The sequence below is a fragment of the Nannospalax galili genome, unplaced genomic scaffold (genome assembly GCF_000622305.1).
Source record: "Nannospalax galili isolate Female #2095 unplaced genomic scaffold, S.galili_v1.0 scaffold427, whole genome shotgun sequence".
NCBI classification, from domain to species: Eukaryota; Metazoa; Chordata; class Mammalia; order Rodentia; family Spalacidae; genus Nannospalax; species Nannospalax galili.
The window spans coordinates 379,263-404,904 of NW_008356259.1; the positions used below are offsets into that span (position 1 = coordinate 379,263).

The following is a 25,642-nucleotide window of genomic DNA, read 5'->3' on the forward strand; positions in this document are numbered from 1 at the left end:
TGATGTTGTTTGGTTACAGATGAAGTCCCTTGGTTCACATCATGTAAATCAAATAGTCATGGTGCTGCCTCATACATCATAGTATGATGTATTATATATTTAGGAAAAAAAGCACATAAAACCTCTTTCCTCCTACATCTGAAGATACTTTACACTCTGAATCTTGGCTCTAAGGTTAAGGTTTGATTTTATGTGATTCTTTGATTCACTTCATTATCACATTATTCAGTATCATCTATTTGGGGTGTTTCTTCGTTAGCAAAGACAATTGAAAAATAGCAATCCATTATTTAATATAATGTCATCGATTTCTTTCTCACTAATCCTCGGATGCGTGCATTATGGAGGTAAATGCATGTTGCCTTTGTTGTGACTTCAGTGAACCCCACTTGATTTCTTTGGCTTTTCTTAGATCCAGGGCTTGCCTCATAAGGAACATGGAAAGCTTCTCATTACTTTGGAATATGTAGGTCATGCTCTCTGCAGAAGTACAGGGAAATTTTAGGTTGCTGCCTAGGTAAACACACCCGCATCTTATGTAATACTCAACCTGTGCAACTAGCCCAGCATCTCTGAAAAAAGCTTGATTTGTGTGCTGCCATTTATTTATTATGTATGTGCCAGCAAACCTTTTCCAAAGCCTTTCATTGACTGTCCTATTCAGATGCTAGATACAGTGTGCTTCCTGGGATATACATCACACCTTATTAGTTGGAATTTGAAATATGGAGATTGAATTTCCTTAGTTGATCACCAGACAGAGCAGAGCTTAGGTATTTTTTGATAGGTAGGGAGATGCCACAGAACCAGGGAACACTGAAGAACCAGGCAGGAGAAGAGAGACTGGGGGGTGGGGGGTGCTAGGAATTTCACCCTCTGTGTTACATAATCAGGGACATTCACACCCACTTATGCTGGCCTCTACTCCCTGTTCTCTGCAAAAGCAGGATTCAGTCTAGGAGCCAGTTTGGTTTAGAAGCTTATCCTTAGAATTCTCTGACCCAGAGTAATGAACTGTTTTCCAGGAGAAAGATGCTGGGGGACAGGATTAGTATTTAACTTAGGGCTGTCAAGAAAACACTCACCTTTATATTAAACCCTTAATTATCGTCCTAGAAATAAGTGTTTTGGATGAAAACAATCTTGTTTGGCCTAGATGCACAAGTTTTTTATTTTTTGTTTTGTCTATTCTAGGGAGTGTAACTGTTCCTTTGGAGAAGTGTAACTTCTGTAATCACGTTAATGTGACAGAATTTCAGTACATTTTCTTTAACTTATCTAGAGGTTTCTTCTGATTTTGGAATGTGTTGTCTGAGAGATCTTTTTCTTAGCAAGTAAAAGTTCATGTGTGAAAAAGCACAGGGCTGACATGTGATCTGATTACTTAGCTCATCAGTGATTGCTTTGTTTTCTTTGTTATTTCCTCCAGTTGATGACACAGGCCTTTAATCCCACCATTCAGGAGGCAAAGGCAGGGGGCTCTCTGTGAAATTAAAAACAGCCTGGTCTGCATAATGAGTTCCAGGTTAGGTGGGTCTGCAGGGAGATCCCATCTCAAAAAACAAAAACAAGGGGTTGGGGACATGGCTCCATAGTTAAAAGCACTGACTATTCTTGCAGAGGACTGGGGTTCAGTTCCCAGCACCCACGTGATGGCTAACAGCTGTCTGTAACTCAAGTTTCAGGAGAACTAACACCCTCTTTTGGCCTTCAACAGACATTGCATCTACAAATGCACTCACATACATGCAGGCAAAACACTCAAACACAATAAAATAAAAATAAAATAGTAAACATTTAAAAACCCACAAAACAAAGACAAATAATAATTTTACTCTGACATCGATCAGTTAAAATAATAGACTTGTAAGACATGCAATCCTAACAATCTTCAGTTATTCAAGATGGATTAACATCTAGCTTATAGATTTAATGTAGTAAAAAATGATAACACATTTGAGAAAAAAGTTTGAAGCTTCTATAGATAAGCTTAAACATACTGCATTATGCCTGTAATACAGAAATACATGGAGATTTGTGTAGGGCATGTAGTTCCTCTACTTTATGTCTGTTGCATTCTGAGGATAGCCCACTCTCATGATAATCAGAGAAGAATGTCCTGGCAATGGGTTTGTGTTATAAAGTGTAACAGAGGTGGTGAAGATGTGATGCTAAATCACACCAAAACTAGGGAAGGGATAATGTGCAAGAGGGTTGAGTCTGCCTTATTTGCTTTTCGGTTTTTAAATTTATTTTATGTTATTTTCATGTGTTTGAATGTATTGGCTTCATGTGTGTAAGTGCACCCATGTAGTGCAATTCCTGGGGAGGTCAAAAGAAGGCATTGGCTCCCCAGGAACTGGAGTTATGGATGGTCGTTAGCCATGTAGGTGGTGGAAATTAAACCTGGGTCCTCTGCAAGAGCAGTCAGTGCTCTTAACTACTGAATCGCCTCTCCAGTCCCAAGTCTGCCTTACCGGAATTCTAATGAGATGTTAGATTTTAGATAGAGATAGCTATTGGAAAAGGAAATCTCATCTGAGACCTACAGAAATAAAAGATCCTGACTCTTTATATAGCAATTCATATGGTAAGCCCCATTCCTGAATTAGTTACTTACAACTATGGAATAATTAATACATTCCTAAATTTGGGTTATTAACTGAGTGAATTCATTTAATATTAAATCCTCTTGTGCCTTATATTAGAAAGATACTTTAAGTTTGAGCTTCTGTATGCCAGCTCAGTCCTTTTTCTGTTAAAGCTACAATTAAAAGTTGATTCTGTCTGTTTATAGAATTGTCTGTCAAGAATTTGCCAGGAGAAAGATGAACTGTTTAATGATTAATTGCTTATATTAAAATGTTTCATTTCCTGGCTCATTCATGGCCATGCCTAACCAACAGGGCTTGCATTAAACATTGAAAGAGAAATAATTTTGTATTAGTCACAAATTTTTGCAATTACTTGTAATTAGCATAATGCCCAATTTTATAGACACCTTTGAAAAAGTATTAATGGTTAAATAGCTATTTGTGGTGATACATACCTCTAATCCCAGCTCTCTGGAGGTAGAAGCAGGAGAATCAGCTTTGACCAATGATAAAAAGGAAGAGAACATTACATTTTAATTAAGGCAATGAAAGCATATTATTGAGACATTCATGTAGACCTTTAAAGGATTTGATTAAAGTTTTTGCATGATATAATAATAAAGGAATGCACATGTGCCTCTTTTCTGTGCACATTACTATTTATCATTAAAAACAATTAGATATACCATGTCTTCGTAATTAATTTTTATCTGGTAAGTCATAAATTAAGTTCATTTGGTTTAATTTTGTGATTATTTGACTAGATAATCAGAAAATGTTCTCAGTCTAGAACATTTATAAATTGAATTTAAAATATATGAAGCGCTTTATGTGCACAGAATAGCCATATCAAAGAGACCTGGCACCAAGTACAGTCACCTCAAGAGGAAATGCTGGATCTACCCCTAAGGAACTTTGCTCCTTTGTATTGGAACTACTTCCTTTGAAGTACTTCTCACATCTTGTTTCATAAATTTCTTAGCTCCTTGAGGAGGAAAGATTTCAAGGTTATGCAAAGTAGGAAGTGCAACTGAAATTTATAGATGACTGCAGCTCTTGGGTATATAGACCTTTCATAGAAGTGTGTGTGTGTGTGTGTGTGTGTGTGTGTTAAAATATTTGCCAACAAATACAGGTTGTCAACAAGGAATCCCTGGTTATATGATAGCAAAAAATTGTCTTCCCTGTTAGTCTCAGTTCTCAATAGTGAAGCTCCCTCATGCAGCAGAGGGCCAGGAGCACAAAAGGTCACAAATAGCCAAAGTGTAGAGACCAAGAGTCTGCTGAATGCTGGTCCTTGGACAGGACTCCTTTATTAAACTTCACCCACCCAAGGCTCAAGGACTTTCGTGGAAGAGGGGGCAGAGAGATTGTAACAGCCAGGGAGGATGGTCATGACCATATGTAAACAGTCCTATAAGTTCCTGGGAACCTACTCATACGATTCTATGGCAGTAGTGTCAGCATACACAAGTCCCATGCAAACTCGGGCAGGCAATAACCCAGCATAGAATTGGGAAAATGAACAGCAGACTTCAATCTTATCTGAAGGAATGTTGGTAACTGATTGCTGCTAGATGAAGAAGAGCTGATCTTCCTAAAACGAGGGACTCTAGACAGGCTGACTAGATTTAGTGGACAGACTTCACTGGGGAACGGTTGGAGACACTGACATACCAGTGGCCCTTAACAAGGATGACAAGTATATGGGCTCCAGTCGGGGGGTATGGGAGGGTGCCAGCGGGGATGGGGGTATAAAGATGATCAAGATTGTTTGATCTGTTCTGTATGAAATACACAAAGAAATCAACAAAAAAAAGGGAATTTAAAAGCAACGGAAATTCTAAGAATAAACATTATCTTTGTGTCAAAAAAAATTGAGTGTAATGGTGCACATTTATAGTCCTTTATTGTGGAGACAGACACAGGAGGATCCCTGGGGATTACTGGCCAGCCAGCCTAGCCTACTTGGTGATTCCAAGCCAGGCCAATTAAAGTTTCTGTCTCAAAATTAAAAAAAAATAATAATAATAATAAATTGCTACATCCTGCATGGCTGGGTGGTGGTTGACACCAAAGAAAGTATGCATAGCAATACACAAGACATTTTAAAATAAGAAAGTAGCTGAACCTGTAGGCTCCTTGTTTCTAGGAACAAAGAGTAAGAATTTCCAACTCCTAAAGCTTTATTTGCAGGAATGACATGCTCTAAGCAGGTACTCAGGAAGAACAGTCAGTCAGATCAAAGGACATTTCTCTACAGGAGCTCAGGAAACTGTTAGCAACAAAATGTGGCCTGTTTATAAGGTATACAGCAGATGTTCACACAACAGCATAAATAAGGCATAATTTGTTTTTATGTAATCTAAACATAAGGGACACTCTACTTCAGAACTTGGGCCTGCATACATGCCTATCTGACTTGGCCTTCATAGACACTTGGGTGGTAGCTTGGCATATATGCCAGTCATGATTTCAGCAGAGTTCAGACAGGGAAGTGGTCTCCAACAATAAACAAATGAGTGAATGAACGAATGAATGAATGAATACATAAATAAGTAACAAAGCACCTAAGGAAAAAAATACCTGAGATTGGTTGCTGACCTCCACACGCATGCTCACACATGTGCCTGTGCACCCACATACAGATACATATGAACCAATATATACACACACAGACATACCCACTTGTACACATATATCCACACACAAAAATAAATATGGAGGGAGGGAGGTAGATAGATAAAATCAACACCAAGATGAAACTGCAGTATTAGGTTTAAAAAACACAGAAGAGCTGGGCATAGTTGTGCACCTCGATGACGTCAGCACGTGGGTGACGGAAAAAGAATTGTCACAAAATAAAAGCCAACACGGATGACATAGCAAGTGCTAGGTGATCCAGAGCTACATAGCAAAATTCTACCTCAAAACAAACAACAACAACAAATACAAACAAGTAAACAAGCAAACAGAAAAGGATAACGAGAATACTGGATTAAGGGCATTTTTGCCCTTCTTCCTTTCTTTTCCAGAAGGGAACTAAAGAATTTTTTTTTATTTAAGTCATTTAAATGGGCATAATGATGCCCAGGCCCTGTTCTCAGACACTGGGAATATCCTGTCTTACATGGTAAAAGGGATTTTGTAGATATAGTTGTGTTAAGGATGTTGAGATGGGAGAGTATACAGAACGACCTGTGTGCATTTGATATGGGTATTTAGGGTATAAAGGACAGAGAGGGGGATTTCTAGAGGGACCATTATACTGTAGCATGATGATTTTAGCCTAGAGAGAATCTAATTTCAAACTTTTGACCTACCTCTAGGCTGTTAGGACATAGTAAACTTATGTTGTCTTAAGCCCTTAAGTTTTTAATTATTATAATAGCAAGAAGAAACTAATAGACTCTTTTGAAAATGCCAATGTGACCACACATTAAACTTAAATTGGAGAGATGGCTCAGCAGTTAAGAGTACTTAATGATTTTGCAGAAGACCTAAGTTCAATTTCCAGTACCTATTTGGTTCACAAATGCCTGTAACTCTGGCCCCAGGGGACCTGACCAGCTTCTGGTCTCTTCGGGCACCTGCACACATATGCCATACACACAGACACATACATATACACAGAAATAAAAATAGATTTAAATAATCCCAGAAATTAGTGTGATTTTAGATCACTAGAGAAAAACAAATATAGGCAAATAAAACTAAAAGAAAAGGGGATCAAAGCAGGACTTGGAAAACAGCAATCACAAAGTAATAAATTCATATTTAACAATAATAGATCTATACCATCAATAAACTAGGTTTGCATTTTTAGCCATGTGCAGGAGACTCAGAGAAAATCAAAATTGATTTTGATACAAAGAAAAACTCTTACATCCCACACACTAATTGTCAGTGATGAAAATCTAAGGTATATGTGTGCTCTTTATCCAAAAATCAAACAAGTAATTCAAATTTTGAGCTAAACAAAGCAAAAGTTAGTAGACACTAGCTTGGAGACATCACAAGTGTAACTACCATGGAACTAACATTTCTTCCCCAATAACTGCAAAAACCAATCCATAGTTATTTCATTAATGAGTTTCATATCATCACATGTAATAGATTTATTCAGTGAATATGTATAGAAGTCTGCTCCAGAAAATACATATTTAGATATGTAATGAAAAATGCAAGATCGTACACAGTTGCTAGATTGTAAAGCCTCCTTCTGATCCAAGTAAGATGTAAACAGGAAATGGTAGTTGCTAATAGCGATAACAATAATGATGTGTCAGCAGTATTACACTATACTTTTTGATGTTTAGTCTTTGTATGTCTTTGTTTTTATTAATGTATAATAATTTTACAAAGGAGAAACATAAGATTACATGTGTGCACATACATAACCCTTCTTTGTTTCATTCTTTATCTTTAAAACCTTTTCTCTTTTTACCTTTGTTATGCAATAAAAATTTTAAAGGTATATATATTCTTTTTTTTTTTTGGTCTTTTTGAGACAGGGTCTCCCTGTAGCCTTAGCTGGCTTGGATTCACTATGGAGACCAGGCTGGCCTCGAACTCATAGAGATCTGCCTGCCTTTGCCTCCCAAGTACTGGGATTAAAGGCATGTGCCACCATTTATTTCTCTGTATATTCATGTTCCTGAGTTGGTTGAAGCCCACCATGTGCATGTAGCTGCGCACAGAAGCCAGAGGAAGGCATTGGATCCCTTGGAATTGAAGTTAGATCTGCCTGTGAGCCACTATGTGGGTTCTGGACCCAAATCCAGGTCGCTACAAAAGCAGCCAGTGCTCTTAACCACTCAGCCATCTTTCCAGCCTTGTGCACTATTTTTTTTTTTAAGTTTTTTGTTTGTTTCTCAGTGGACTTCTTTCAGATCCATAGTTGATAATGGATTACTTTTCAAAAAGATAATTTGTCATTCACACACACATACACTCATGGAAGAGAAAGAAACAACAGCTACAGCAGTTTAAGTAACAAAAATTATATAAATCTTAAATTATAAGCAACAGGAGACCACTTGTATTAGGTACAAGAAATGCAGCAACAGCACAAAAATTTCCATAAAGAGTCAATATATTAAATTTACTACATATCTGACATTGTTTTCATATCTTATGTGGGAGGCTCATTCAATTTGCATGATACACTTAAATTTTAAATATTTTTTACATGCCAAATCACTTAACCTGCACAATAAACGTTTTTGTTGGGATTCTGTCTGATTCTTAATTGAGGTAGGTGCCTGAGGTGCAAGATTGGGTTAGTAAGCTGCCTAAGATCACATTGCTGTGAACAGATAGACAAAGAACTATCATTCACATACTGTACCTCCCAATATCAAAACTCTTAAGTTTTGTTAAATTATGGTTTGTGAATTCCTAAGTAGGTGAGAACAAATATGAAGCCCTCTTGGAGTCTGACATGATACTGTTGCACAGTGAGACCTCATGAGTGATGAATTCTTAAGGAATGCTCTCTAAGATACAGCGGTAAAATACTGAGTAAAATTACGAAATCTTCATAGAGTCCACTTACGTAAAATAATTTCCTCTTTTAACAATGATTTTAATCATTGAAATTTCTTGCCAACCTTTGAAAGGAAACTATACATTGCTTTAAATTATATTTCTTACATTCAAACCCCCAACCCAGAAACTTTCTGTCTTGTGAAATAGTATTGCAATATTATTTCCTATGATAATTCATATCCCAACACCAGATACTGTATTTTTGTAATAACACAATGAAATTTTGTATTCAAAATTAACCAGGAGTTCATTTCTGAAATATTGTGTATTAAAGAAGATAGTATCTTAGGATTTTTATCATATATGTTTGGTATTACATTTTAATTAATCTTTTTCATATCTAAATCTTACTGAATCTTATTCTGAGTTTTATTAAATTTAGGCCCATAGATGATATAGCTTATGGAACTATTAACATGAATCTTGTATGTATTGATTATCTGAAAGAATCTATCTTTACTTTGATTTTCTACTTTGTTTTTTAGGAAAGATTTCTGTGTACACAAAGATGAGCCATGTGATACCGTGGGTAAGTACAAATGAAGTTTTTAGTTTGAGGACTTCTGGCCTCCTTATTCACAATTGTTTAAATACAACAAATGATTTGAGTGTGTTGGGTTTGAAAGAATACTTTTCACAATTTCAGATATATACGCACATACAGAGTTCCACCTGCTTCTGCCTCCTGAGTGCTCAAACTTAAGGAGCATGCCACCATGCCCAGCTCAAAAATAAGTTATTTTTGAGTCATATACTTGAAGTTCTATGCAGAGAATCTGTTTAAAAAGTGCACCTCTTTTGCCTGACTAATGAACACTCTTTGGATAAAAAGTACCAAATGTTCCATGTTTTAAATTGGATATCGAAAATCCAAGCTAAACATGCAGCCAGTAGAATATATATCACAGTACTAATTTTTAGAGAATAGTCACATGTATGCTTATTGTTAAAACAATTGCATCTATCTTAATATAAATTTACCTATTCAAATAACCCTGAGTATCTATACATCTATCTATCTATCTATCTATCTATCTATCTATCTATCTATCTATCATCTATCTATCTATATGTCTCTCTGTCTATTTATCTATCCAACTATCATATATCTGTTTGTCTGTCTATCTATCTATCTCTGGTAAGATACTGTCAAGAGTTGTAATCTTATTTTAGTATCACGTAGGGCTCCTTTCTATAGGGTAGAAATATTTTAACTTATCCCATTTTAGGATTTCCTTTGTAAATTGTAAAATAAACAATTAAAAATGAATAGATGGGGCTGGAAAGATGGCTGAGTGATATATATATACTTAATTTTCAAAAAATAGATAGAAAGTAAATGAAGAGCAAGACCTTGGGTATTTTAAAGGTGATTCTAAGTAGTTTCATCAACTTGAGTTCTCACTAGTTTTATATTCTTAGGTAAAATTTGGAAAACAGTTTTAATGATGATGGCGGACTCTAAGAAGTATTTATTCAGAAGGGTCTGTCAGCACTATAGGAGCTGGACACCTAAGGAGAGCTGTAGTGACTCAGAGATGGGCTTCCTACTGTTCTCCCCTGTTTCTTTCAGTATTTTCCTCTTCCTGTCTAAACTTCTTGAAATTAACACTTAACCCTAACCATGAACTTTTGATCATCAGTCATAACTGTCTCAACAGGCACATTTCTCCACTTATACAACTACATTACCACCCTAACACTGACATATCCGCAGACACACACACTGATCCCCACAGAAACACACAATCACACACACTTGTACATGCATGCTCCCCTCCACAAGGACACATGCACACACAAGCTCTTTATCTTGGCAGCAGATCAATGTCTTCTCTTGTTCAAACAAATGAGGAAATTAATCATCTCAGCAGAGTCACTTTGACTTTTCTAGGCCTGCCAAGGGGGGTGCTCCAGGGCACCAGACCTAAGCCATTTTAGCATAAGTTGCTCTGGACATAGAGATTGTCTCATGTTTGCTTCATTGAGTAAAAGAAGGGCACACTTTGGTGATGACAGATGGTTCATCTCTGTCCCCAGTATATATAAAGCAGGAACAATGTGACTCTGATTGCTGTAATCACAAAGGAAAGCAGTCCTAGAATGAATGTAGCAGCTTTGTAGGATGGAGAGGTAGAGGACCTCTTTCTTCTGGGAAACACAAATCCCTGCATCCTAACCCTGGAACCCACCCTTAATGCTCAGCTTTCTTTATATGGGAGCCAAAATCTATCATGATTGTATAAACAAGATTAAGTCTTTTAGTTCTGTTATTTGTAGAATTAGGCATAGAAATATTTCTTGATCTTTGTATATTCATTCACAAGAAAAGAAGAATATGGAACAAGATTAGTAACTTCTCTATAATTAGGAAAGGGGCTGAAAAATTTCTCTGTGACTTATTAAAAATAAAACAATGATTGCACATTATATATGTATTCTGTCATCACAGTGCAACTCACAAGTATGTACAATTTTTACATGTCAATTAGAAAGAGAAATGGGTACAGTCTTTTAAAAAATGTTTTATTTATTTTCTTATGCATATGTGTGTATTGCCTATGTGTATGTAACTGCACCCGTGTCATGCAGTACCCATGGTGGTCAGAAGAGGGTATCAGATCTTCTGGAACTGGCGTTAGGAATGGTTGTTAGCTGACATGTGGGTACTGGGAACCTGAAACCAAGTCCTCTGCAAGAGCAGCTAGTGCTCTTGACCACTGAGCCATCTCTCCAGCCCCATGGGTACAGTCTTAGTCAGGATTAGTTAGGATTTCTTGGTTCATTGTGATTACTCATTAGTTTACCTTGCTTTTTCAATTTTGATAAGAAGATTGCTTCTAGAAGTTTGACTGGTTTTAAATAGCTCATATAAGAGCTGTTATACAAAAATTAAATAGGCATTTATATTTTGTCAGTCATCTTATGAATTATCAGTCTCTAGTAAATCTCCCTTTGTCTGAAATCTATGAAAAGCTCCCTCCCCCTGCAATCAGGGCTCTCAGTACAGATCCACTGCGTTGGTGAGGTCTGAAAGTCTGAGCATAAGCCCGAATAAAGACTCTTTGTTCTTGCATGCCCTCTGGACTCCATGGTAATTCTTGGGGATCCCTTCTCTGGGCACAACACTCTCTAGTCAGCAACAATGATTTCCATCAGCATGAAGGGTCTGGGCAACAATGGTTTCCAAGAGTATGAAGGGCTGGGCATGGATGTACTCACCTGTAATTCCTGCACTCCAGGTGGGGTTGAACATGTCTGGGCTGCATGTTTGATGCTCTATCACTTACATTTCCGTGACTGATAAAACATCATGACCAAAGCCAACTTAAGGAACAGTTTACTTTGGCTTACCAATTCCAGAGGTGTAAGAATCCAGGGAGGGGAGGCAAGGCAGCAAGCTACAGGCACAGCAGGAGCAGGACACTGAGAACTCACATCTTGAACCACAAACCCAAAGTGGAGTGAACTGCAAGTAAGGTGAGGCTATGAACTTTCAAAGCCCGCCCCCAGGGACTTGCTTCTTCTAGTAAGGCTGCACCTCCTAAAGGTTCCATGACCTCCTCCAAACAGTATCATGAACTGGGGACCAAGTGTTCAACATTTTGAGCCTATGGGAGACATTCCTCATTCAAACCACCACATTCCATTCCCTGGCCCCCATCAGCTTTAAGAGGTGGAGCCTCTCTGGAGGAAGTAGGTAAGGGCTGGCCTGTGGTCATTGCCCACACTAATTCCCACCTGAGTGCTTTCCCCTTTTATCTCCTCCTCAACCCTCCCCTGCTCCCCTTCTCCCCTTTCTCTCTTTGGTGTCCCGGGTTCAAACTCTTATCTGCTACCACAAAACTCCCCCATGCCTTCCCCACCACAATGGACTGTTTCTTCTCAAACTGTAAGCCAAAATAAATCCTTCTTCCGTTAAGTGGCCCCGTTCATGTACTTTAACACAACAATAAAACAAGTACCTATTACAGTGTACTAGAGCAATGCCTAAGTGCCACCTTTTCAGAATAATATTTGTATTTTAATACTGAGGACAGCAGTAGCACAGGAAACTAACTGAAAATCAGCTGTGGCTTTAATGAGGTCAAGATACTGCTCCTTCCTCTGGCTTTAGAGCTTCAGAGGTAAGTCCTTTCTTCCCTTCCTTCTTCCTTCCTTCCTTTTTCCTTTTTAAAAAATTTGTTGGGAGGGTGGCACTGGAAAGATGGCTCAGCAGTTAGGAGCACTGGCTGCTCTTGCAAAGGACCTGTGTTTGGTTCCCAGCACTTGCAGTGTAGCTAACAACCCAAACTCTAGGTCCAGGGAATTCGATGTCCTCTTTTGCCCTTGGTAGGCATTGCACAAACGTGGTCATCCTGGCACTACAGAGGCTGAAGAAGGAAGATGGTCATGAGTTCAGAGCCAGTGTGATCTACAGTAGGAGGCCCTGTCTCAAAACCAAAAATAAAACAAAATTTTAAAAATTTTATTTATGTGTATAAGTATTTTGCCAGCAGGTATATGGTATACCACATGTATGCAGTGCCCAAGGAGGCCAGAAGTGGTCATCTGATTCCCCTGGAACTGGAGTTACAGGTGGTTGTGAAGCCACCACATGGGTGCTAGGAACTGAACTCAAGTCCTCCGCAACAGCAGTCAGTGCTCTTAACTGCTGAGCCATCTTCCCAAATCCCCACTTTTTAAAAGATCAGTGAACCAACAAAACTTAATCCTTTATGTTTTGTGTAGTGCTGAGAATTGAACCCAGGTTCTTAATACATAGTATGCAAATAATCCACCACTATGCTATACCACTAACCCCTAGTAGCTGATTTCAAATAATCTAGAATGGAGGGCTGGAAACTGTGGATATAAATAAAATAGATTAGCTATATGTTGATAATAGATCCCTTCATAATAGATACATGAGGGCTAATTATTTTATTATTTTGTGTGTGTTTAGAAATTTCCATAACAAAACAGATAAGTGTTCAATATTGAGTCTATGTTTGGAGCCTATGTATGGTATTCAAAAACAGGCACACAAGATGTAAGATTGTAGGCCAGGTATTGTAGCACATGCCCAGCACTCAGGAGGCAGAGGCGGATGGATCTCTGTTTGAGGCCAGCCTGGTCTACATAGCAAGTTCCAGGCCGGCCGCAGCTTACAGAGGACCTGGGTTTGATTCCCAGCACCCACATGGCAGCTCACAACTGTCAGTAACTGCAATTCTAGGGGATCTGACATCCTTTTCTAACCTCCTTAGGCATCAGGCATGCACATGTATATAAGTGCATCCATGTCATGCAATGCCCATGGAGATCAGAAAAGGGCATTGAACCCCTGGAAATGGAGTTATGGATAGTTTTTAACTGCCATGTGCGTGCTGGGATTTGACCCCAGGTCCTCTCTGCAAGAGGAGATTAGATTTTAAAAGCATAATCAGTACATATAATGAGTAACAGACACAGGCTGTGCTGACATTTGTGATTAACTAAAGTTGTCCATTTCTATCTGAGAAACTAGAACCCCTTCCCAAGAAAAGTCTATACATCATATAGCAATTAGAGAATTTGAATAAAGTTATTAAAAACATCCCAAGAAAATATTACTTTCTGATGATTTTACAGATGACTTCTATCAAAATTCCTCAAAAAAATAATTTCAACAATGCTTAAACATTTTCAGAGAATAGAAATATGGCAAAATAAAACCAGATATACTTGTAACCAGATATTGACAGGAACTTATAGGAAACCTGATAAAAAAATTTTCCTTGAGAATGAAATAAAAAATATTAACAGGTATTACTTTACAGTGCATTTTTTCAATAACCAAGTAGTTATTTTATTCCAGATTCATTACAGAAATGCAAGATTATTTCAAAATTGAAAAATATCTTAAATGTAAGTACATGGTCCAACTTTAGATAAGAAACATGTGATTATCTCATTTGGCCAAAGGAAATGTCTTTCATACAATTCAAAACACATTTATGAAAAAAAAACTTTTGGAAAAATAAAAAATAAGGAGTTTTATTTACCAGTGAAAGTTATTCACACACACACATGCATGCACGCACGCACAAATTCATTCATATTTTTTTAAAAAAACTGAAGCACTAAAAACATTTCTTTCAAACTTAGAAACAAAAAGAAAATTATATGATTACTACATTTCTATGCAATGATATACTATAAAATTTAAACAGTAAAGTTGATAGTATATCTTGTCTGTATCTAGAAAATGCGTAGGCTGACATTGAATTGTGAGAACAGAAGAATTTAGCAAATTAGCTAGATATGACAACATTTGCAGAAATCAGCTGCATCTGACGTACCAGTGATAGGCAGTGAGAAATTCAATTAAAATTTTAATATATGAAAAAATAAAGATCTCCGGAATATATTTAACAACAAATATGCAAGCCGTATGAAAATAACATAGATTCTATTATAGTTCAAAATAGAAGACTTACACAGTGGAAAGAGAAAGTCTATTCATAGTCTGGAAGAATAAATATGATTAGAAAAATCATTTCCTTCAAATGGGTCTGTTGACACAATGCAGGCCATAAAGTTCCTAGCAAAAGTTTCAAGGCTCACTCTAAATGTTACATCTGTGATCTTTTTAAATTGCTATTTTTATTTTATGTGTATGACTGTATTGCTTGTTTGCAGGTAGTTCTACCTGTGCCATGTAATGCCCACGGAGGTCAGAAGAGGGCATCAGATGTTCTGCAACTGGAGTTACAGATGGCTGTAAGCCACCATGTGAGTGCTGGGAACCGAATCCAGGTCCTTTTTAAGAGCAGCCAGTGCTCTTAACCTCTGAGCCATCTCTCCGGCCCCACATCAGTGAACTTAGGAGTAGGACTGGAGAGATGGCTCAGCAGTTAAGAGCACTGGTTGCTTTTTCAGAGGACCAAGGTTTAGTTCCCAGGACTCAAATGGCAGGCCACAACCACAATCATCTGTAACTCCAGTGCCAGAGGATCCAGTACTCTCTTCTGGCAAACATGTGGCAAGCATGCATATGGTGCACACATATTCACTCAGGAAAACACTCATACATAGAAAATAAAAACAAATATTTAAGAAAATATTAAAATTTAAAAAATAAAGAGCTTAGACTTGTGAATTGCTGAGACTCTGGAGAAGAAAGAATATTGAGGGATCTGTTTAGATTTCAAGATAGAGTATACACTAAATAAAAATTTATTTGGAAAATTGATACATGAGGAAATTCAGCAGGTGAGGCAGTATCCAATAAATTAGGAAAAAGGATTAGCAGTTGAAACAGAATTCTGGATTTCAATTTCTAAACACATAAGAGAACATGGAAAATAAATTTCCATTTTTGAGTGAGACAGATTGCTTAAAGAAGGGATAAATTGCCAAGAAATTTCAAGGAAATGCTCTATGAATTCAGTTGTAATTGTATTTAAATTATCTGTATAACAAAGGCCTTCAGCAAAGGGAAGAGAAAAGCAAGCTTCTTTCTAGGAAAATATACCATATTTCAGGAATCTTAAAGTGCTTTCAATTGGCATTAAATTCTAACATGCCACTATATTATATAACACTAAGAATAAAATATGTTAAACTTTAGTTTTAAGAAAATTTATTTTGCCTTGTAATTTAAAAAAAATGTTATCTTTCTTTTTATTGTTTCAAATTTGTTTTTATTAAATTTTGTTGTATTTCATACAGAATATTGCAATCTGAATCCTATTTATTGCCCCATCCCCACTAGACACCTCCCATAGCCTCTCCACTGGAACCCATATGTCCTAGTGTTAAGGCCCACTGTTTCAAGTCTGTGTCCCCAGACGTTCCCCAGTGCAAGTCCATCCACTTATGAACTAGTCAGATCCCTCTCATCTATCTACCCAAACACCTATCATTTTCTTTTTTATTTTTTTAACAGAGCATGGGGTGGGGGTTTATTTTCAGAGGAGTGAACACCCCCCACCCCTTACAGCTTCACTGCAAAGTCCACACTCAAATATAGATCCTGTGACTTCCCAACAGCTGCAGAAAATGGTGAGACAGGTGCCTCCTGGCATTCTCGGCTTATATATCTTAGCCCCTCCCCAACATGCAGCTAAGGTTGACTGATTGGGTGGGAGGGGTAACTGACTCCCCTTGAAGAATGTATGAAGGCAGTGTGCCTATACCTTGCCAATATAGTGTTTGGAGGACACTTCTAGTTAGCACTCTACCCTTTTGTCTGGCTCTTACATTCTTTCCACCAGCCTCTTCTGCAAAAGTCCCTGAGCCTTGGAGGGGGTGGTTGGTGTGGGATGATCGTCCTTCTATTGTGGCAAGGCACTGAACTTTCAGGTCTCTGCATCGTCAGTTTTCCATGGGTTGTTGGCCCATTTCAGTGGGATTCCATCTACTATAAAACACAAACAGCAAGAAGCAAGATCATCTAAAGAGTGGCTGCTATAATAACATAACCTATGAGTGTAAACACAAATGCATGGACAATACTTTAGAAGGTGTGTCACAACTATCTAAAAAAAAATTGCAGTGGATTCCCCACTGGGGCCTATATTCTCCCCTGCCACAGGGGGTTGGTCTGGTCTATACTACTAGATGTGTGTTCCACCCCTAGGAGCAGCTATTATATCCAATTGAAAATTTGCTAGTTGTACATACACTAGATGCTCCACTATTGCACCAGCAGGAACATCTTGTTTGATATGTTGATAGTGCAACACAAGAGGTTCATCGTTGAGCAGAATTATAGGGGCCAATTCTCCCTCGGTCATCTTCATATTGTCTTTTGGCACCATGAAAGCCACCATCCAGTGGCAGGGCGTTTCCAGCTTAGTGCAAGCTTGATTTCTCCCTCTCCTGCACTCACATCAAGGAGTCTGTGTTATTTCACTTAGTATAACAGTTTCTAGATCCATCCATTTACCTGCAAATTTCATTATTTCATCTTTACTGCTGAATAGAACTCCTTTGTGTAAATGTGCCTCATTTTCGTTAACCACTTGTCAGTTGAGGGGCACTTAGGTTGGTTCCATCTCTTAGCTATTGTGAAAAGAGCAGCAACAAATATGATTGTACAAGTGTCTCTACATAGGATGAGTCCTTTGGATATATGCCAAGGATTCGTTCTTTTTAATTTTATTTTTGAGAATTTTATGCATTGTCTTTGCATTATTTTTACCCCTCCCAGTCAGCACTAACTCCCCCCACTCCCGCTCAATTTCTTGTCTTCTTCAATTATTGTTGTTAAATATACATACATACATTTATTAATACAGATATATGTGTGAATATATATTTATATGTAATGCACTGAGTGCATTTAGTGATGTTCATATGTACCTGTGTTAGGGTTGCTCACTTGGAATCAGAAACCTCTCAGTCAGCTCGTCCATGGAGAAAACTGATTCTCCTCCCTCAGTATCCATTGATTGCCTATAGCTCTTCATCCTGAGGTGGGACCCCTTGACGTTTCCCTCATCCACCTTGACATGTCAACTGGTTTTGTCATTATTCAGATCTTGTTAGGCTACCATACTGTGGCAATTTCATTGCTGCAGCTTCTCTATCATGTCTAGAATGCATTAACTTCCAGCAGGTATCTTTTCCCTCTGGCTCTTACATTGTTTCTGCATCTTCTATGATGTCCCCTGAGCATTAGATATAGAGGTTCCACTGTAGATGTGTCACTTAGGGCTGGGAACCTCACAGTTACTTATTATTTGCATGTTACCCATTGTGGAACCTTGTAATGATCTCCATCTGCTGCACAAAGAAGCTTTGATGAGTGATTAGAAGTACATCATATCTGTAAATAGAAGGATATGTGTTTAGACTACAGTAAGAAATTATGTTCATCTAGGGAAATGACAGAAGTAGGTTCTTCTCTAGGATCTGTGACCTATTCAGCCATGTGTACTTGGTTATGTTTACAGTACCACACAAGATTTCCCTCCAACTGAGTGTGACTTTTGTTCAATTAGACAGAGGTTGATCACTGCCAAGATAAAAGTGCCACTACGGTACCAGTAGAGATAGTTTGGGCTGCCCATTGTTGTGATTTGTAGGCTTTACGGATGTATAAGATCATTGATTGGTTTTATCTTTTGGCCATTAACTATTTAAAACGTGTTCAACATAGCTAATCATCAGGGAAATGCAAATTAAATCCACAATAGTCATAATGGCTATTATCAAGAAATCCAAAATAAATAATTGAGAGGAACCCTTAATTACTGTTGGTGTGAGTGTAAATTAGTACAACCATTAAGAAAAATCAATTTGGGTCTTTCTAAAAAATTAAAATTAGGGCTACGGTGTGACCCACCAATCTCACTCTTGCTTGTGTATCCAGAAAACTCTATATGTTACTATAGAGATATTTGTACCTCCATGTTTATTGCTGCTCTATTCACTATAGAAAGGAAATGGATCCAACCTAGTTGTTTTTAAGCAGATGAATGGATAATGAAAATCATGAAACTGAAATTTAAAAATTTATACATAATGAATGCACCTAGGATGTATAGTATTGAGATCACCCAATCTCAGAAAGTAAAAAAAAAAGTCTACCTCCATTTAAAATCAAGAACAAAAAGGCATAATTTTCAAAAGAAACGAGCATATTTCTATGTCTTTTTTTCAAGGTGGATGTGTGCATTCTACTTTCTGCTTATTGAAGTAACCAGGAATAACTTCTGCATCTTATTCCTTAAGATTCAATAAGTGTAGCCACAACACCTTCAGGCAGTGACCATGAGAGTTGGGCTTCCTTTTTGATTTAATCAACCAATAGTGCAGTGTGAACTGGATATGACTGGACACTGATTTTTGGACATATTGAATAATATCATTATTCTTTAACTACTTTTTAGTTTGTTATAAAATGTCTAATTTTCTAATAAAGCTTTTAAAAAGAAGCTTCTCTGATGTGGATTCAGAGATGCATCAATCTATGGGTATAAGAAATCATTAGGAGTGGTTTTATACTCTGTGCATTTAGCAGAATAATAGTAGTAGGAGATCCCCTGCTGCCTGGGACCTCTAGACACAGGTTCTTGGCCTCAGTAATGGTATCAGTTAAGGGGTCCATCTTGTTGATCAGGCTTTAAGTTCAAGCAGAAGGTTGTTGGCTAGTCCCATAACACTTGTGGCATTATTGCACAGTGCATATCTTCCGGGTTAGGAAGGTTAGCTGTTATTGTGGCTTGCAGCTGGGTAGGACTGGTAATTGCTTTTCTCTTCTGATAGTGTTCATAGCACCTTCCAGCACTATGAAATCTAGCCAGTAGGGATAAAACTCCCAGGTCAATACCAGCTTGATTTCTCCATATTCTATGGCTTAAATAGGTAGTATCTTCAGCAATAGGGTCTTACTGTCAAGAGCACTGGAAATAGCCAGTATTATTTGGGGTCTATGAGACCTCACTGGTCAATACACTTGGAAGAAGAGGCCCATTCCTAGCATTGGGCATTTAATTTGCTAGCCTGTGGTGTCTGTCTGCTAGAGGCATTGTCGCCCTCCCCCACTGTAGAGTAACTCTAGTTAAACTTCTTGTATATGTGTTTATGTATATATTTTGGGAAGCTTCTAGTAGTAGGTTTCCATATGTGTTTTTCCAAAAGGCCTTTAGTGTCAGCTATCCCTTCCTGTGCTTCCTCCTGTACCCTGCCTTCCCATCCCCGTAGTTTATCCCTTCCTGCTCTATTATTCCCTAGAATGCAGTTACTTTTTTTAAAAGATGCATCATAGTGCTAAGTAATGTGAGTCTAATGTGAGTCTTAGTATTTGAGATACATGCTATTTGCAGCATATATTAACAGAGTATTAAAATATCAAGTGTGGGGCGGGAGAGATGCCTCAGTGTTTCAGAACACTTTCAGAAGACTTGGGTTCTAATCCCAGCACCCACATGGCAGCTAACAACTGTCCGTAACCCCAGTTCCAGAGGTTCTGTCAGCCTCTTCTGTCCTCCGTGGGTATTGCACAGCAGGGGTGCACTTACCTACATGCAGGCAATACACACATACACATAAAATAAAAATAATAAATAAAATATTAAAATAAATTAATAAAATATCAAGTGTAAAGGCAAATTTTATTGAATAGTGAGAAATAGGAGAAACTACATTAAAGGCATGCCTTCTCACTTCTAAAAATTACCAGTTTTTGAAGAGAACAAAGGATGCGTTATTTTTTTAAATGCAAAGATGCTCACTCATTTGCAATGAGTGAAATAAATTCTGAGATCACAAAGTGATTTTTGTCAATGTGATAGACAAAATTAAAGTAAGACCTTACCATTGTGAACTTAAGCTAACAACTACATGCTTCAGGTAAGTCAAGAGAACCGGATTGGAAAAGCTTGGGTACTAAAAGTGACTTATGTGCGGCCTAAGACCATTAATTGTATTATCAGGCACATGTCTATAAGGATCTTACAGTCACAAAACATATGTAATAGACTATTAATAGTCATTAATCCAGGTACATCTATCACTATTTGATGAACTGCGAGGTTACCCTGCGTCTCGATATGTGTGTGCATGTTTTAAGTTCATTGTGCTTTCTCAGGGAACAAACTATTCTGACTTTGTTTTTTACTGGGTTTAGTAACTTGAGTAAAGAAAGGGGGAAATGGTTTCCTCACTCTCATTCCACATGCACTTCCTTTTTAGCCTGCTCTTTGGATCTGGAAGTTTTTTAGGATACATACAACCCTCCCCTCGGTGTCCGCTCAGAACCCGGTGGTTCCCCTTCCTTTCTCTAGACCTATGGGAGGATTTCCTTATCTTCTGACTATAGTTGTACATTAAAGGAAGACATTTGTTTTTTTCTACCCCACCACTTACACGTATGGGTGATTTGCTAGTCCAAGGTTTCTGGCCACTGAAAAGGAATTTCAAGAAAAGCTTTTAGAAGATTCCTGCATACATGTTTACACAGGTTGCCTGTAATAACACCATCCAAACAGCTAACATGCAACCAGATTAAAGAATTGATCTCATACTTATGATGCCCCACAACTTTTGTTTTAAATAGTTTTAGAAACTACCCTGAGGATGTTCAATTGCTGCTATGTGCTAACCTGGTGATACATAGACTTTTTAATCTCAACATGGCTTTGCACTATCAATAATTTTTGAGTACCCTCTGAATCTTCTTTGTATAGACTATATACATTAATTGTTATCATATTTGCAATTAAAATTGAGAAATTCTAAAAGTATTTCAATTAATTAAAAATAAATTCTTCAGGGGCTGGGAAAATGGTTCAGCGGGTAAAGAGCTTTCCATATAAGCATGAAGGCCATTGTAGGCAATCACGGGGATTGTAATTGTACCTGTTTAAATGGGATGGGCTTGGAAGCCTGTGTAGTCTCAGCCCTAGAGAATTGAAGAGCAGGATTCCCTCAGCAAGCAGACTACTGAAACTAACCAAATAGGCGAGCTCTGGGTTCAAGTGGGAGACCTTGCCTCAAATATAAGATGGACAGTAGTTGAGGAAAATGCCCAAAGTCAAGCTCTGACCTTTATATGCACACATGTGAATGCCTACCTGCACATACATATGTCCACATGCATGCACAAACATACATGCAAACATGCATAAACACATGCATATACATCATACACACTTATAAATATAACAAATAAACTCTTTGAAAATTAGGATAAAGAACATGCTTTTCCTATTTTTATAAAAACTGTTTTTCCAGGAGGCAGAGGCAGGCAGATTTCTCTGAGTTCAAGGCCAGCCTGGTCTACACAGTGAGTTCCAGGACAGCTGGGGCCACAGGGAGACCCTGTCTTAAAAACGACCAAAAAAATGTTTTTCAAAATAAAAAGTGAGAAGACAATACTTTTGTTTATATTTTTGCAAGTCTCCTTACATCTGGCCTACCTGCTTCTCTAAGGTAATGATGAAATTATTTTTACTGATGTGTATAAACAGAATCTCACCTAATCAGATGTGTAATTGAAAAATGAAGGAATACATTCAAATCATCATGGGAACTCTTGGGAAGTTCGCTGCCACCTAAGATATAGTTATGTTTTTAAAGTTAGTGGGCTACCATGAGGCAAAATCTTAAAGCATGTGTATAAACTTTGCTGAATGTTTACTACATGAATAACTGTTGGTATGTCTCTCTTTAAATGGGCATTTTAATCTTGCATGTTTATTTAGCATCGATCACCACTCAATTGAGAAATATGAGTTCAGTGAGTTAGGGAGATAGAAAGTTGACCTATTTCTCTGTGTTACATATAGATATGTAAATATATGTGTGGATATCACCATTGATGCCCACAGAAAACTCTCTAAGTGTTAGCAAACTGTCGAACTCATAATGAAGATAAAAGTTTTCACTAAAACTTTTTAATTGCTAAAACAGGACTTTCTGTTGGTTTGGAGGAACTACAGGCTCATTATTTTCATTTGACCTGTCAACTACATTCCCAAGTCTAAATAAGTAACATTTGTCTATTATTATTTCAAGAGAAAATAGTATTTCACGAATGGCAGCTAACTCATGTCATAAATGAACTTAATGATGCTGTCACTGAGATCAAACATGTTTCAGTCTGCAGCAGCACTGCTTGACTGTGCTTAGTTTGGGTAGACAAAATATGGAAAGTGCGTATAAAAGGCTTAAAATTTTATCATCTGGATAAATTTTACTGCTTTACCCATGATCTTTTTTTAGTGAAATTGGCTTTTTTTCCCCTTCCTGGAAGTGAGTGGAAGCAGAAAATAAAATGACAGTGAAGTTTGACGCCACGGTCTTGATTTTGGTCAGGCAGTTTTACCTTACCATTGTTCTTACACCATCAGTATATATGCTGATACAGTTTTGACCTTGAGTGACTCTCTTGAAAAGCCTCTAAGGGACCCCTGAGAAAGTGTCTTCTAAGACCAGGCTTCTATTGACCGTTTTAGAGAAATTCTGCAATAAACATGAAATGACTGACAATCAATATCGTTAGTCAATGACTTCTCTCCCCCCTCCCCCCCTCCCCACCCACATGTGTGTGTCTGTGTGTCTGTGTGTGTTAAGTTATGGGAGACTGGAAAGTAGTAAGAACTTAGAACTGGCAAAAGAGATATTGATCAATATGAGTTCCCAGCTACAAATACTTCTCAGCTCAGGGAGAAAAGCTGCAGATTCCTTATTAGATCCCTGCTCTGTACATCCCAATCCTCCTGTACTCTCGTCAAGACTTAGGGCTTTGATATCTAGGCACTGGGATAGTCTTCACAAATGTTCATTTCTTATTTTTGATCAAATTGGAATGTTTATTTTCTCTGTGCTCTGACTCTGCTAATTCTCATGTACTGTTAAACTGGCATAAAGGCCACGCAGGAAGCAGCTGTTAAAAAAAAACTGCCCAGACACTATGACTATTTTAAAAACCGATTTATCCTGACACTTTACATGTGAGATTCTCCAGACATTTCCTTTTCCAAACACTAACACATTCTCCAAACCACATTTCAGTAGAAGTAATCATTTTCATTGGCTGAGAGGAAACGATCAAGGCAAGTTTTTTGGTAGCTTAATTTTCATTAAGCAGCAATGTGGCCTTTTCTACATTGGACTCTGAAAGCACAGAGAACTACAAAGATTTGTAAATACTTAAGATATTTCTGAGGTCACCTCTCTGATATCTTTTTTATTAAAGCTGTATTTGTAGTGAAAAAGTGTTTTAGTTTAGTATGCAATATTTAAAAATTTTAATTCTTTGGACTGGGCAATAACTTATTAATCTTATTTTATAAGTGGATTAATGGCATAAATATTCAAAGGAAATTAAATATATTTACATGTATGTATTCAAAAGTCCATGCCAAGTTCTGTGATGGGTTGTCATGGCTGGGTTTCGTTGTCAACTTGATACATGTGGAAAAAAGGGAATGTCAGCTGGGAAACTTCCTCTATCACATTGGCCTGTGGTCATGTCTGTGAGGCATTCTCTTGATTGTCAAGAAATACAGGAGGGTCGAGGTGTTAAAAAAAGCAGACCGAGTACAGGCCAGTGGAGAAAGGCACTAAACAAAGCTCCTCCATAATCCATGATTCAGTTCTGTCTCCAAGTGCCTGCCCTGAATTCCTGCCTGACTTCCCTCAGAAAATGGACTGTCACTTAGAAGTGTAAGATTCAATAAACTCTTTTCTCCTCAATTTGGTTTTCCTCAGAATTTATCATGAAAATAAAGAAACTAAACAAGGACATAAGTTAAAGTATGATGCTGGGGTCTTTGGCCACTCAATATGGTAGGGCATGCATTTTGTAGAAGAAACTATCACACGTATTAGAAATATGTTTCCTACTTGAATAGATATAATTATATATAAATTCGGGTCTGATCTAAAACACACAGTCATTGTATTTGTGTGAAATGTGCTGTTATGAAGTGTTATTCAGTGTTCAATGGGGCGACCCAGAAATGCCAATAGAATATGTTCAGTTTCATAGTGAGAATTCTAAGACTCCCAGGTTTCACTTGGCTATTCCTTCAAACACTATCTATATCCTGTAGTGAGGGATTTTACAGACAGAATTATAGTCCTTTACTAACCAAGCAATTGCTTTACAACAGAGGCAAGGGACTGAATGATGCTGACATTCTGACAGTATCAGATAATGATCCAGCCTGGACAACATCCTGATTTGAAGTTGTGAAACTCTAAGCAGAACTTTCACTCCTAGACTTTGTCCTATCAAAGACAACATTTGCTACACATAGGGAAGTTTCCAGAGTAGCCACGGAAAACTTAACACAAACTAAAGGATGCATATTATTCTGCATGGATTGAGGTTTTCTATGCTAGAAAAAAATGAAATCACTATAGATGAGAGTATAAACATGGGGGTCTGTGAAGGCAGAATAGGAAGAAAATAAAAAGGTTGTCTAAGGGATACAAGTTAAGGGGACCAATTCAAATATATTTCTATAATTGTATTTGTTGGGACGAGCACAGAATTTAAGAGGATTTTGAAGGAAGCTTCCACAAGCCTGACATTTTTATAATTTCTCCATATTTGATATTTTTATTATCTCGATAGTGATTAACACATTCACGTTACACTGGTGGTGAACACTTTTGATGTAGTACAGATAGGGCAGAGAAAGTGAAAATCAGTTATTGAAGAAGGTAAATTGGGTGTTATCTATTCAGAATAGCAGAAATGCATCCAGTACAGAAAGGAAGAGTGTTTACAGAGAAAATGAAAAAAAGTGTATGGAAATCCTCCTCAAGCCAATGAATTTAGCAGCATCATGGAATACAAGGCAATTATACAAGAATACAATCTACTTTTATCTACTAAAATTGAGCAGTTAGAACCCCCAAGATTTGAATATATATATATATGTACACACATATGCGTGTGTACTTTTATAATTATAACTCAAAAATGAAATGTCTAGGTATAAATTTAACTGAACGTATATAACCCTGTGTGTAAAACCCACAAGGCTTTTGTATTGGTCTGGTTTCTCTAG

General features: G+C 37.5%; 1 protein-coding gene across 1 annotated transcript in view; it reads left to right on the forward strand.

Moving 5' to 3' along the window:
• Adamts19 (ADAM metallopeptidase with thrombospondin type 1 motif 19) overlaps positions 1-25,642 on the forward strand; it is a 318,916-nt gene that overhangs the window by 103,259 nt on the left and 190,015 nt on the right. Inside the window, exon 7 of the mRNA XM_008854345.3 lies at positions 8,630-8,673. Within this exon, the coding sequence (XP_008852567.1) occupies positions 8,630-8,673 (44 nt within the window). The remainder of the gene's footprint in view (positions 1-8,629; positions 8,674-25,642) is intronic.